Here is a 13,334-nt window from a genome sequence, read left to right on the forward strand (position 1 = left end):
ACAGCTTCTAACGATCTATAATCAAATATTGAATCGAATCATTTTTTGTTTGTGTTTTACATTCATTTGGTTCGTGCTGTTAGTATTTTTGCTTTAAAAGTGAGTGTTTTTTAAATTACTTTACTTTTTTTTTTCTACTTTCATTTATGCTTTTACATCGAAAGGCTCGGACCGGAAGCCGCTCTCGTTGACGTGAAGCTGACGTCGTGCTCAAGACTTTCGTTTTCATTTCTCGCCTAGAAACTGACTCGATGTTGTGATAGATTACAGAAACATGGCAGGCTTAGAGGTGTTGTATACCTGTGTCTCCGGCGGCATCAGCTGTCCACAGGACGCCGTGGTGTGTTTCGTCCACTGGGACATGATAAAGAGCGGATACAGGTGCATCGGGTCCGGAGACGAGGTGAGTTAAATTAGCTAACATCAACTAGCTTAACACAATCTAACGTTATTGTTGTTAACGCTGGTAAATAAGGTTTTCTCTGATGTCGTGTCTTGAAGACATCACACCAAACAGTTCAAAATCCAAAAGCTACCTTGATTGCAGTAATTATTTCTTTTGGGGGAAATTTAGTTAACATAATGATGATTTATGTATCAATTCAAACTTTGACAAACGGGTTTTCCATTGCTCGCTTTATGATACAATTCATATGAAAAGGGTCATAGGATTGACAGAAGCTGAGCTAGATGTCCAGTAAAATACCTGCAGCTTAAGCCGAATTAAAGATTGGTTCTTGATTGCTGAGGTTAAAGATTTTGGGTCTATTTCTACCGAGGTTATTGACCTGTGCTTCTCAAGAAGAAATGAAACTGTCGGTTTTTCAAATGGACTTCTGTCCTCGCTAACTTGACTCCGCCTGCTCCGTTTAGATTAGCGTTAGCTTCCTAAAGGGGGCATGATATGTATCGTTTACTGTCGTCCAGTGTACTGTAATGGTATGACAAACATAGTCGAGCTTTTCCTCACTGAGATTTGGTATTTAATGCAGAATCAACCAGCAGTTGTTTTAAGATAAAGGTCCAATAACGACCTCTAAAAACTGTCATGTCATGTTTAGCTAGCTAACACAGTGTTGTGCCACTTGGGACTGGTGACACTGTAACACCACGTTGGTTTTGTCACAGAGGAATCCTGATGAGTTTGTTCTCACATTGTTTTCATGCACACCCTGTTTCTTTTGCTGTTACACCCTCTTTCTCTTTTATTCCCTCCTCCAGCCCCGCAGCAGTGATAAGAAGTCAGAGCTGCTGCCTGCTGACTGGAGCAGCAACAAGGAGTTGTACAGTCTGAGATATAAAACCAAAGATGGTGACGTCCAATTCCTGCTCAAAGCCATCGTTGTCGACTCCACCTTGATCTTCAACCTGATGGTAGGGTACACAGGGAAATGTGCACAATGTGAACTACACCTGGAGTGGACTCTGTTTTGTACAGAGAGACAACAAGCTTAAGTGATTGAATGATTAATGTTACTTGCATGGGGACAAATATGTATCATAAACTGATGCAACACACCACAGCATTTAAAACACATACAACTTAACAACAAACGCACAAAAAAACATTACAATCATGAACTCAGTAACTGTCAACATGAAAATACAGACAGAACAATATAAAACACAGCACAGTAAACTGTAGACTGATCGCCAGAAACTGTTTCGGTTTGGGTTTAAAGTGATCCCAGTCAGGATCTAGTTTGAGTTCTGCAGGTAAGCAATTCAACCTGTTGAGCTGAAAACGCTGTTTGTCCAAACCATCAGATGCTTCTTATTGTTACTGGCATTCTTCACCAAAGAGTCAATTATCAGGAGGAACATGTAAGTCCATAAATTTCTTTGGAAGTGCTGGATAGCAATCATCTGCACACAACTCCAAAAAAAAAACTTTATATTGAGAAAAATAAAGAGTTGAGAACAACAAAAAGCCCCCAGACTCTCCAAAGCATTGACCTCTGTGCTACAAGCCAAATCTCTATAACTGTAGTTGAACGCTGATGGATTACGCACACATCTCCTTCAGACAAATCTACCTCTGTTGACCTGTGATGTTACATTATTCTTTACTTGGTCTGTATTCTCAGCACACCTCAGCTGGGTCTGGCTGTGGAAGTTTGGATTTCTGCTCGATTGAAATGTTACTATATTTACTAAAGATTCCTTAGAAATGGTATTCGTAAGTTTTATACATTGTAAGAGTGTGTTTGTCCATGCATTGAAAACAAAACAAATGCAATTACCTGTATAAACATAGCTTACTCGAGTGTTTGGCCTTTTCTGGTTGCACTGACCACTGGAGGTCAGCAACAACAGAATTTTCAGATATTAAGAGTCTCGTGTTATCACATGTTCAGTTCACCGGCCTGATATGTGATCAGATTTCACTGATTATTTTTAGTTCAGTAGGTTACGTGCTCCTTCACATGTCACTCTGCCTTCATTAAATCTGGGGGTTTTTTTTGGGAAACAAATACATTACAGGTATTCGATCTTTTGCCAGTGTGTTTCTGTCTTTTAATGCGTGTACTCTGTTTGTGTTTGTGTGTGAAGAACTCCAGCTCACAGCAGGTGTCAGACTTGACGGTGAACATCAGCGATCATGTGGATGCTGACAAGTTGCAGACGTTTGACAGGTTGGTGTGAGGTTCTTTTGATTCTCTCACCCCAAAAAGTGTTTGTAATTTTGCACCTTAAACATGGTCAGGTTCACAAACACAGTTATTTGAGGAAGTTACTGTATGCATATATATTTGTTTTCTAAGATGAGACCTAGTTATCGTTTATCATCTGTTATCAGTTATCATGACTGTTCTGATCAAGTTTGTCTTCTGCCATTTTGATTATGATGCTTGCTGTTATTTTATGACAGTCTACATTGAACATAAACAGTCTAGTGCTCTGGGCAGTCCATTTCCAACTACCAGGAAATACAGGACACTTGTACCGTAAGAGACTTGGTCAGCTTTATTTCGATAAACAAAGTTAAAACCAAGCGATTTTTCTGCAGTGTGTTCAAGGATACAGACGGATTGTCAGAGAAGGTGAGGACTCAGCTGCTGCCCTCCCAGGACAGATCGTCCGGACAGAAGGCAGAGACGAAGAGCCGTAGGGAGGAGGAGGAGGAGCGGAGACGAAGAGGAGAAGACAGCGACCCCCTCCGCATCCCCCACAGACATCCTCGACAGGGAACACAGCCACACTGGTAGGAAATCACACAAAGCTGTTCGTCTTCATGCCAAAAATCTTAAACTACAAACCTACAGAAAGAATTCTGATAAATATCTGCAAAAATATCTTCTAAAGGCAACAGTGGTCGAACACACCCACACCTAATATTAAATATAATTTACTTAATTTTGTGGATCTCCACACCTACAAACATTACAGACTCTTACAGTGTTGAAAACCAGGCTTAAGTTTTAGTTAAAATCAGCACAAAAGTGTCATCACTAATGAATGCCTTGAACACACTGTCGATCATACTGATTGTACTTTTTATGCTGATGGACCTTTTATGTATTTAGTGTTTTATGTAGTGTAGTTGCTGTTATGTGTATTTTTTGTTTACCTGCCCAGGGACAACAGATGCAAATTAGGTGCTAGCTAACTCAAGTAATTAGTAATTAATTAAACAAGTCATTAGTTTGCCTATAAGCACAAACAGCTTTTAAAGTAGAGACAGCTCTGCTTCGCCACAGCGATGTTATTAATTTACAGTAATGTCACATTGGACTGAATACTGAAACTGTAAAATATAGTGACAGAAATGCATTACCCTGACATTCAATAAGGTATTTGTGTGTCCGTTTAGTCCACCTTGAGGGAGGCAGACTAAAAGGACACTTATCAACCCTATTTATTTAATAATTTCTATATAATGACGCCGATCGTAGATCCACAAAAACATCACATGACAGTTATTCTTATTCAGAAGACCTAGAATTTACATTTACTGCCACTCAGAATAAAGGGGCTGCTTTTTGACTGCTCTTATCTACACTCGTCTTCCTGTCAGGACATCATGAGGTGTCCCAGATGCGGCGTCAGTTGTTGTCCATGATGATACACAACGAATATACAATATAAAACAATCTGTGGGCGTTTCTGTTCCCGACGCCCTGCGTCTGACATGTCAGGCTGTTATTGTGCAGTTTGAAGCCAGAACACAACAAAACACATTAAGGGCTTGATTTAAAAGTGGACTCCTGTGTGTAAACCACACACACATGCTCACAAATACACTACCATCTCACACACACACACACACACCCCTTGGATGTGCTGAGTTTGTGCTTTGTAGAAAGTCTAGACAGAGAAGCTTCTGGTCGACTACAACAGCAGAGAGTGAATGAGGGCAGAGCTTGGCTAGTGTGTGTGTGTGTGTGTGTGTTCGTGTGTGTGTATGTGTGGAAGAGAGAGCGAGAGAGAGCTTCAGGACAGAGTCAACTTTTCACTCCTTGTCACATCTGCCTCCCCTCTACTCTCTCCCCTCCTCCTCCTTCTCCTCCTCGTCCTCCCCCGTCCTCTTAGCTGTGACCCGATCAGATGAGATGTGAGGTGATGTCAGCACTTTATCGACCTCACTGCTGTCGCCTCCTTGTCCCCACAGAGACAGTGAGAGCCAGAGAGGGGAGGGAGGGAGATGAGGATGAGATCAAAACAATGACAGATGGAGAGAGAATAAACCAAAATCTGAGAGTGAGAGAAAAGACGTAAAGGGAGAGGAAAAATAAGGAAAACAGATAAGTGGGAGAGGTGACGTGAAGGAGATGCAGAGAGACGAGGAATGATGAATGAGGAAGCAAAAATGGAGTCAGTGCTGCAGAAAGTGTTGGAAAGAGAGAGGAGGAGGAGGAGGAGGCTGGAAAGATGAGAGTGTAGAGGAAGAGGAAGCACAGCGTAGAGGAGATGGAGATGACAGGAATGATCCAGAACAGCAGAACAGATTTATAATTTAAGAAACACACAAAAGATGAAGGAGCCCACAGTGTGTTGCACCACCAGAAAGCCAGTGTGTGTTATTCACTCTGAATCATTATGATTACTAATGGGATAACTGGGATTAAGAGTGGGATAAGTGATGTATAGCTAGTGATGTAGAGCTTTAATTAAATTTTAGTGATCTGTGTGTAGATTCTGGGTCAGCACAGAGTCTAAGATGAAAAGAGATTTAACAGGACGAATTAAAGGGTAGCGACTCACGATTATCTTCATTAATAATTCATCTTTTTCAGTTAAACATGTGGTCAATAAAATTAAATGAACAGTAAAAATTAAATCATTCAAATGTCAGATTATCATCACATAAAACAAGAATGTTGAAGGGAAATTACAGCATTTTAAAACGTGGGTCTGATATTCACGTATTTGGTTTGTAAATGATTCATACTTACCAAAAGTTTAGGAATGCAGCAGATCGCCTCAGCTGGCAGCCGCGACACGACTGCAACTCAGTCCTCTGGGGCAACTCCGACAATCAAAGTGACGTCAACTGAAAGTGCTTGTTTTTTATCACTGAAAGACTCGTTATTCTAAACGTCTGACATTATAGAAACAATTCCTACAGAGAGAGACCTTTTTGTTAAATAATGGAGTCGTTTTTGTAACCAGAAGTCTCACTGAAATCTCACGAGAGGTGAGATGAGTTGTTGTTGGCGCCTCGTCTGGATCGTCAGAATCGGTTAAAAAACTGAGGCATGATTTAGGGAATTCTTGCTGCCAGTTCCTCGAGGTAAACACCAAACTCCTCTCTGCTACTCTGACCCACATTCACAGTCGTCTTCCTGCAACGACTCAAGTCTCAAGATTAAACAACACATGTCTCTCAGCATTTACAAACTGCTTTTGATGTTTTCTGATCTGATGCTATTAAAGATGGTGTGTGTGTGTGTGTGTGTGTGTGTGTGTGTGTGTGTGTGTGTGTGTGTGTGCGTGTGCGTGTGCGTGTGCGTGTGCGCATGTGTTTCAGGCCCGACCCCATGATTCCTCCCTTTGCAGCAGGAGGAGCAGATCTGGATCCGTTCGGGTGAGTCCGTCTCTCTCCATCATAATAAATCCTACAAATGAATTTTCTGGAAATTATTTTCAGATATAGATTGAAGCATCGGTGTGTGTGTGTGTGTGTGTGTGTGTGTGTGTGTGTGTGTGTGTGTGTGTGTGTGTGTGTGTGTGTGTGTGGGGCCACGCTTTTGTTCTAATCTGGGATTTTGGGGATGAACAGTCGGTCTACGCAGTAACAGACAGACAGCAGAGGATTACTGGTGTTTGTCCAGAATCTCCTAACAACAAAAATCAGATCTTCAGGCCGGATGAGAAGCGGCGAGTCTGTTCAGTTGTAGTCGTTCCCTCCGACAGGACTTCCTCGCTGAAATGTCCTGCAGGAGTTCACAGTTCAAACTGATTGTTTGCATTTCTTTACCTTGATAAGTCAGGGCTGGGCGATATGGCCTTTAAGGAACAGTTCGCCCAGAAATGATCATTATCATTATCTAGTCACCCCCATGTTGAAGTCTCTCCTGTACCTGTTTTCTTTCTCGCCTCATCTCGTTGACTCCTCTCTTTTGTCTCCTCTCTACTTGTCTCCTTGTTGCCTCTCTCCTCATCTCTTCTTTTTTTGTCTCCTCTCTTCTCTTTGCCGGTCTCCTCTCTCCTCGTCTCCTTTTCTCTTATCATCTGAGTCATCGTGTCCTCTCTCCCCTTCTCCTTCCTTCTCGTCTTCTCTCTCCTTGTCTCCTTTCTCCTCTTCCTTGGCTCCTCTCTGCTTGTCTCCTGTCTCCTCTCTCCTTTTCCCCTGCCTCCTTTCTCCTGTCGTGTTGTCTCCTCTCTCCTCATCTTCCTTTTCCTCATACTCATCTCTCCTCGTACCCATCTCTCCTTGTTCTTATTCTCTCCTTGTGCTTATTCTCCTTAACTCCTCTCCCCTTGTGTCCTGTTGTCTCCATACAAATTAAAACTGGTTGAACTTTTGAGGATTATCAGCATCATCATCACCAAATATCAAAACAGCCTTAAAATTAAGAGAGGAAATATTGAGTGAGAGTACAGATTAAATACACTTTTCCCTCTCCTCACTCTTCTTCTGCTCGCCCCACCTCAGGTCTCGCGGCGGTGGCGGGATGATAGTCGACCCGTTGAGGTCGGGTTATCCTCGCTCTGGTTTTGACCCGTCCAGCGGGATCCCAGACATTCTGCCTCCTGGAGCTGTTCCCCCGGGGGCTCGCTTTGACCCGTTTGGACCAGTTGGACGACGCAGACCAGGGTGAGACACACAGACATGTACCTCCGTCCTATTAAAGGAAAAGTTCACATTTTTCAGGTCTTAAACATTATATGTTTTCATGGATCTTTATTTAACGGGGTCGTTGTCCAGGAAGAGAAAGAAAATCTCGGTTCTGTTCTGGTGTTTTTTGGCCTCTTTTGGGGACACAGTGGGAGAAGTAACCAGTGAAAACATGATGACAGTTCTGTGTCTTTTTTTTTTTCAGGCCGGATCCAGACCACATGCCCCCACCTGGCTATGACGACATGTTCATGTAGTGCCCATCGGCGTCTCCTGCTTTTCTACTTCCTGTTTGCTACATCCTGTTCTCTAACCAATAAGAGCCAGAGGGGGAAGTTCTCACCTGGTTTAGATGTTTGCCTTTTTAATTTCTCCTGTTTTTGAGAAAGAGGCTTTGTTTTCTAGTTGTTCATTTCATATAACTAATGTAAAACTCATGCGTAGAACTCGACCCAACCATCCATGTATAATTAGGCTTGTGAGCTGTAGCGCTGAGAGACGTTCAGTTTGCAATAACGGAAGAAAAGCTGATTTATTTTGGACAAGTTCAAAAAAACTCAAAGATGGAAACACTCACACTAGAATATACTGACTGATTCATCATGATCTCTTTTGTTTACTGACACCTGAAACGTTTGTTAATACATTTGTCAGCTGTGTGCAGGGAGCGTTAGCGGGTCTTTCCTTAGCTTCCGAAACGATAGGAAAAAAAAGTCAGTGAAGATTCTCATCATCCCATAAAACTGCATCTTGTAGTCATAATTTATTCATAAAGAAAAAAAACTCTTGTATTGCTGTTGTGGCTACATTAGAAAAGCTTTATATAAGGCTTTTTACAGTTGTTTTTGTTTGGATTGTTGTTGATTAACCAACTGAATTGATACAAAAAAAAATATTTCATGCCAAAAAAGTCTAATAAAAATCTCAGACTTTACATTTTGTTTGCTGTTGAGTGTTTTCCTGAAAATTCAATGTTTATACTGAGAGTGGAGGAGCTAAAGTCTGTTCTGACAAATGGTTTCAACTTTTAAAATGTTTTAAGTCTCACATGTAAATCATCAGCGTTTACATGATTTTATGAAGTTCAGACTGAAAGTGAAGCCAATTTTCAACGTATGTCATCACTCCAGTCCCCAGAATAAACATTAGCTGAGTATGTTTCTGCAAAACCACAGATGAGTTAAAACTTTAAACAATTTTATATCTCCACAAATATGTATCTCATCAAACTAAATCTGCAAAGTAACTATTAACTAAAGTTCTCAAATAAATGTAGCTGAGTAAAAAGTACAATATTTGCCTCTGAATTGTAGCTGAGTGGAGCAGGAAATGGAAATACTCAAGTAAAGTATAAGTACTTAAGTACTGCACTTGAGTATTTGCTGAAGGCCCTTTTTTTACAATTCAAACAAAGATGTTAGGGAGAGGATTATTTTTAATCTTCTTTTCTTAAATTTTGGTGGATTTGTCCTTTAAGACTCAGACCTGCAGCGGTGGCAGCAGACTGTGTAATGATCTGTATGTCTGCACTGAAGGTACTGTGGGAGGATAAGCCAGCGAGCATTTGCAATACTTATGTAAATAAGTGTGTGTGTGTGTGTGTGTGTGTGTGTTGCCTCATTGTCATTCAGATCACTGAGTGAGGAGAAGATGCTCCTTCTGTCCTCCACAGTTCTTCTCTCTCTTTCTGTCATCCATCTTTTGTTTCTCCTCCTCCACCTCTGTCTCTTTCACTTGATCTCCACCTTTTCTCCTCCATATTTTCTCCTTTTGTTAATTATTTTCCTCTTGTCACTCCTCCTCTCTTCTCCATCTCCCTTAAATCTGTTCCTTCACCTCCTCCATCCTTTTCTCCATTCCTTGTCCCTTTTCTCTAATCTGTCCTACTTGTCATCTTCCTCTTATTCTTCAAGTCCATCCTTCTTTTTATCTTCTGTCTTTATAATTTCTTCTCCTCCCTTTTGATTTTCCTCCTCCATCTCTCGCTCTCTCTCCTCCATCTCCATTTTTATTTTCCTCCACCTTTCTCGTCTCCTTTTCTTCCTGTTTTCCATTTTTTCTTTCCTCCCTTTCCCCGATATATCTTTCTCCTCATCTTTCTCTCCTCCTTCATCCCAGTTTCTTCTTTTCATCTCCCTCTTTTATCTGCATATATATCTTCTTCCTGTCTGCCTCTTCTCCATATCTTTCTTCACTCTTTCCTCTTGTACTTTAACCTCCATCTGTTATCCTCCATCTTTCATTCTCCTCCTTTTTCCTTCTAGTTCATGTCACTTTTTGTTCTTCCTCTTCGTCCTCGTTCTCTGATTTTCTTCATATCTTTTGTCCCTGAACTCCGTCTTCCTTCCTCTCGTTCTCTCTGATCTTGATTCTCTGAATTTGTCTTTTGTTCTTCTTTCTTTCTTCTTCAAACACTCACACAAAAGGCAAGAAGGAACATGGCTACTCCCCCCTTTAACTATCGGTTTGTTAAATGTTTACAACCCTTATATTTCTGTCTCTTCTTCAAGTTACCAATCTTTCTCTTTCAATCTTTTTTTTATCTCTATGTCTCCTCTCATTATTTTCAGCTCAACACGCTGTTATTCTCCCAGCAGGCAGGTGACAAACAGCCATTTCCAATTCTCTTTATTTGTCCCAGGGAGTGCCGAGAGGTAAATATAGTCACGGACACCACAGGTAGTTGATGCTGTGGTCACAGCGGTGCTTCCTCTCAGGCGATAGTAAGGGCAGAAGAAATGGCAAACAGAGGGAGGGAGAGATGTTTCAGCAGGGTCTGAAAACAGTGACGTGGTGGAGTCATAACAACGTAGTCAGACTAAACCCAGGTGATCATTATGAGACGGGGGGATGATGGCAGTGAGTCAGTCGCTCCACCACATTAAACACACATTTATGGTTCCTAGATGATGAATCCTTTTTCCTCCTTTTCTGGGCTTCCAGACTTTGGGATTGTAAAGTCGGGTTAAAAAGGCAAAAATAAACAACTTACTGATACGGGTCTTTGTTACGCCCCACCGTGAGGCAGCCCTCAGGGGCGACCGACCTCCAAACATTGACCCAAATTAACCACAAAATGAAAAATAACAAAAATCCATGGAAATTATTTACATAAGGACAGGTAAACAGTAGGGCTATACAATATTATATAGATTATTTGGACAATGATACGATATTTGCTGATATCACAAAGCCACGGTAAGATTTCGATTCAATTCAATACCGGGGCCGCGATCGATATGAGATGATGTCATCTGCCCATTTAACACGATCAGTTACATTTATATCAACTCACAAAAAGCAACTAAAATATTATTTGACAATTTTATTACTGAACTCTTCAGTGGAAATATTATTTTTATCATTTAAATGGAAAACGATCTTTGTTTTTAATAAGCACTGTTTAGGAGCTGCTCATGGACGTAAACGACACAGACGCGCCATGGGAATTTCAAAATAAAGGTTTATCTTAACGATGGCGGCGATATCGTATATTAAAGTCATTCTTAAGTAAAAGTAAAGATAACATATTAAAATATTACTTCCCCCCAAATAGTACTCCAGTAAAAGTCATAAAGTATCTGATATAAAATGTACTTAGGTATCAAAGTACAAGTAAAAGTACATTTTACATCTATATTCATGTATGTATATACTCTATACTACAGGTCAATGGATTATTGGCCATCTATCTATCTATCTATCTATCTATCTATCTATCTATCTATCCACACGTTTTGTGCTTTATTATTTATGAAAATTCAGACACTTAACTCTCAGCTTTTCTCTTCAGTCCCGCAGACAGAAATGTGGATATGCTGTGCTGCTTTCTCTTAAACTGTTTCTGCCTCTTGATTCTGTTTGTCTCGTTGTTTTCTTCAGGGAGTCGGCACAAAGCTTCCTCTGCCTCTTCATTCAGACTGAACTGAGCTGTTTCTTTATTCATTAAGATCTTTTATGCTCCAGGACACTGTAAAACAATTTGAATTTATATGACTACATAAACAATCTCAGTTCTTTTTTCCCCTTTACTTCGCTTGGAGGTAAATGAGATGGAGCAGGACTGTGTGGATGTAAATAAAGCTCTGAAAACCACAATTTTCAAAGCTCGGTGAGATTCTCCTGACACGTTTCTTGTTAGATTTAATTAGAGGTTTCCGGCTGACGGGTCTGTAGGAGCTGAAAAAACATGTTGTACTCACCTCCAGAAGGTGTTTGCACCTAATTTTCCTCTGAGGGAAGAGAAATCGTCTCGCGGAAAACAATATTCTGTGACAACCGAACAGCTGAGACAGCAGAGAGAGAAGTGACAAATCAAAAATAATGACAGGACTCAGAGGGAGGGAGACAAAGAAGAGACAAAGAACGACATGGAGGCAATTGTTTCAAATCTAAATCTGCCAAAGGACTGACAGCGATAATGAGGGGAGGACTTTGAGACAAAAAAAGGGGTGTTGTGAAGACGAGACGAGTGGGAGAAGTGTGATGGTTTTAACAAAATCTAAACATAAATCATCACAGCAGAGACGATGACAGACACCTGAAGGTCGTATGAAAAACAAAACTAAACACTGCATCATGTAAAAAGTGTGTCCCATCACCCAAATGTAAGACGCTAAGGAGGCAGCACATTGAAAAGAACAAAAGGCAAGTGAGTCCAAACACACGGCGGCAAATAACACAAGAAGCAGTCAGGGGCAAATCTGACAACTAAAGAAGAAGAGCTGGATAGACAGAAAGAAACATATGACTGAAGAGGGGAGAGAACAGAGCAGATGAACTGACGATGAGAGAGGAGAGGACGAGGAAAACTACAAAGAGGAAGAAATCCACAGGAGGATAATGAGGGAAACTGATCAGGACAATCACAAAGGGGGGGGAAACCAAGACAAAAGGGCAGGAAGTATGATCCTGGAGGGATGCTGCTTTGTTTATGTGTGTTGTTCTCCGAGTTTAAGGAGTGTTTTCAGCTCCAGGAGACCAAATAAAGAAGAATAAAGAGGGAGAAGAGAGAGAAAAAGAAAAACAGAAGCAGGAAAAGGCAGAAGAGAAATAAAGAAGTACACCCAAACAAGCTGACAGAGTGGCAGAGAAAAACAGGAAACAAAAGAAAGACTGGCAGATGGATTTGACAGATGGACAGAAAGCTACCTGTATTATCCTCCAGCTGTGTGTGTGTGTGTGTGTGTGTGTGTGTGTGTGTGTGTGTGTGTGTGTGTGTGTGTGTGTGTGTGTGTGTGTGTGTGTGTGTGTGTGTGTGTGTGTGTGTGTGTGCCCAGCTGGATTATTGTTATCCTCAAACACACTTGAATGTTGTTACGGATTAACTCCACAAACTGACTTAAAACACACGCTGGAGAGAAACTCACACTTCTACAGTACACACATAAAAATGAACAAAAACAGCACTTAAATAGTGTAACACATGGACGGAGCCTCGTGTTCATGAAGTCATTTTACAGTCACACACACACACACACACACACACACAGAGTCGTGCAGATGAAGGTTGCAGCAGGTCTCAGGTGATAAATCTCTTGGCGTCTCTGTGGAGTCTCCGTATGAGACACGTCTGCTCTGCTGTGACACCGACACACTGCAGGTTTGACTTGTTTGAGGTCAATCACAGGAGGTCTGTCTACGATGACATCACTCAACCTTTCAGCTCTCTGTGTGGGACTGGAGCCGCCTCGTTTTTTTAATTCACACTACAGCTGACGTCCACGGTCTCATAAGGAGGGGATGTAAATGGTCACTAGAGGCCAGTCAGGGACTAACAGAAATGCTGAAGGTGTACAGTCAGGCAACAAATAGACAGGCAACAAAAAAGGAAGACAACAAAAAAGGAAGACAACAAAAAAGGCAGGCAACAAAAAAGGAAAGTAATTAAATCACAATTAAATTTTGTATGGACAGGTTCACCAGAGGACAAACCTTGATAACTTTGGTGAATTCCTGACTTTTCCTCCATCAGTGAGTGAAATGTCTCAACAACTATTGAATCAGGTGCCATGAAACTGAACTCTTTACTTTGGTTTATGATCAAATACTC

At 41.2% G+C, this 13,334-nt stretch overlaps 1 protein-coding gene across 1 annotated transcript; it reads left to right on the forward strand.

Moving 5' to 3' along the window:
- Positions 1-218: 218 nt before the first annotated feature.
- Positions 219-8,216, forward strand: psmf1 (proteasome inhibitor subunit 1). The gene is made up of 7 exons (XM_073468350.1): positions 219-403; positions 1,222-1,374; positions 2,554-2,636; positions 3,011-3,205; positions 5,972-6,028; positions 7,100-7,261; positions 7,488-8,216. The coding sequence occupies exons 1-7, from the start codon at positions 275-277 to the stop codon at positions 7,537-7,539; spliced, it is 831 nt and encodes a 276-aa protein (XP_073324451.1). The 5' UTR covers positions 219-274; the 3' UTR covers positions 7,540-8,216.
- Positions 8,217-13,334: the final 5,118 nt, after the last annotated feature.

Source organism: Pagrus major, chromosome 6 (assembly GCF_040436345.1).
Source record: "Pagrus major chromosome 6, Pma_NU_1.0".
In the NCBI taxonomy this organism is placed as follows: domain Eukaryota; kingdom Metazoa; phylum Chordata; class Actinopteri; order Spariformes; family Sparidae; genus Pagrus; species Pagrus major.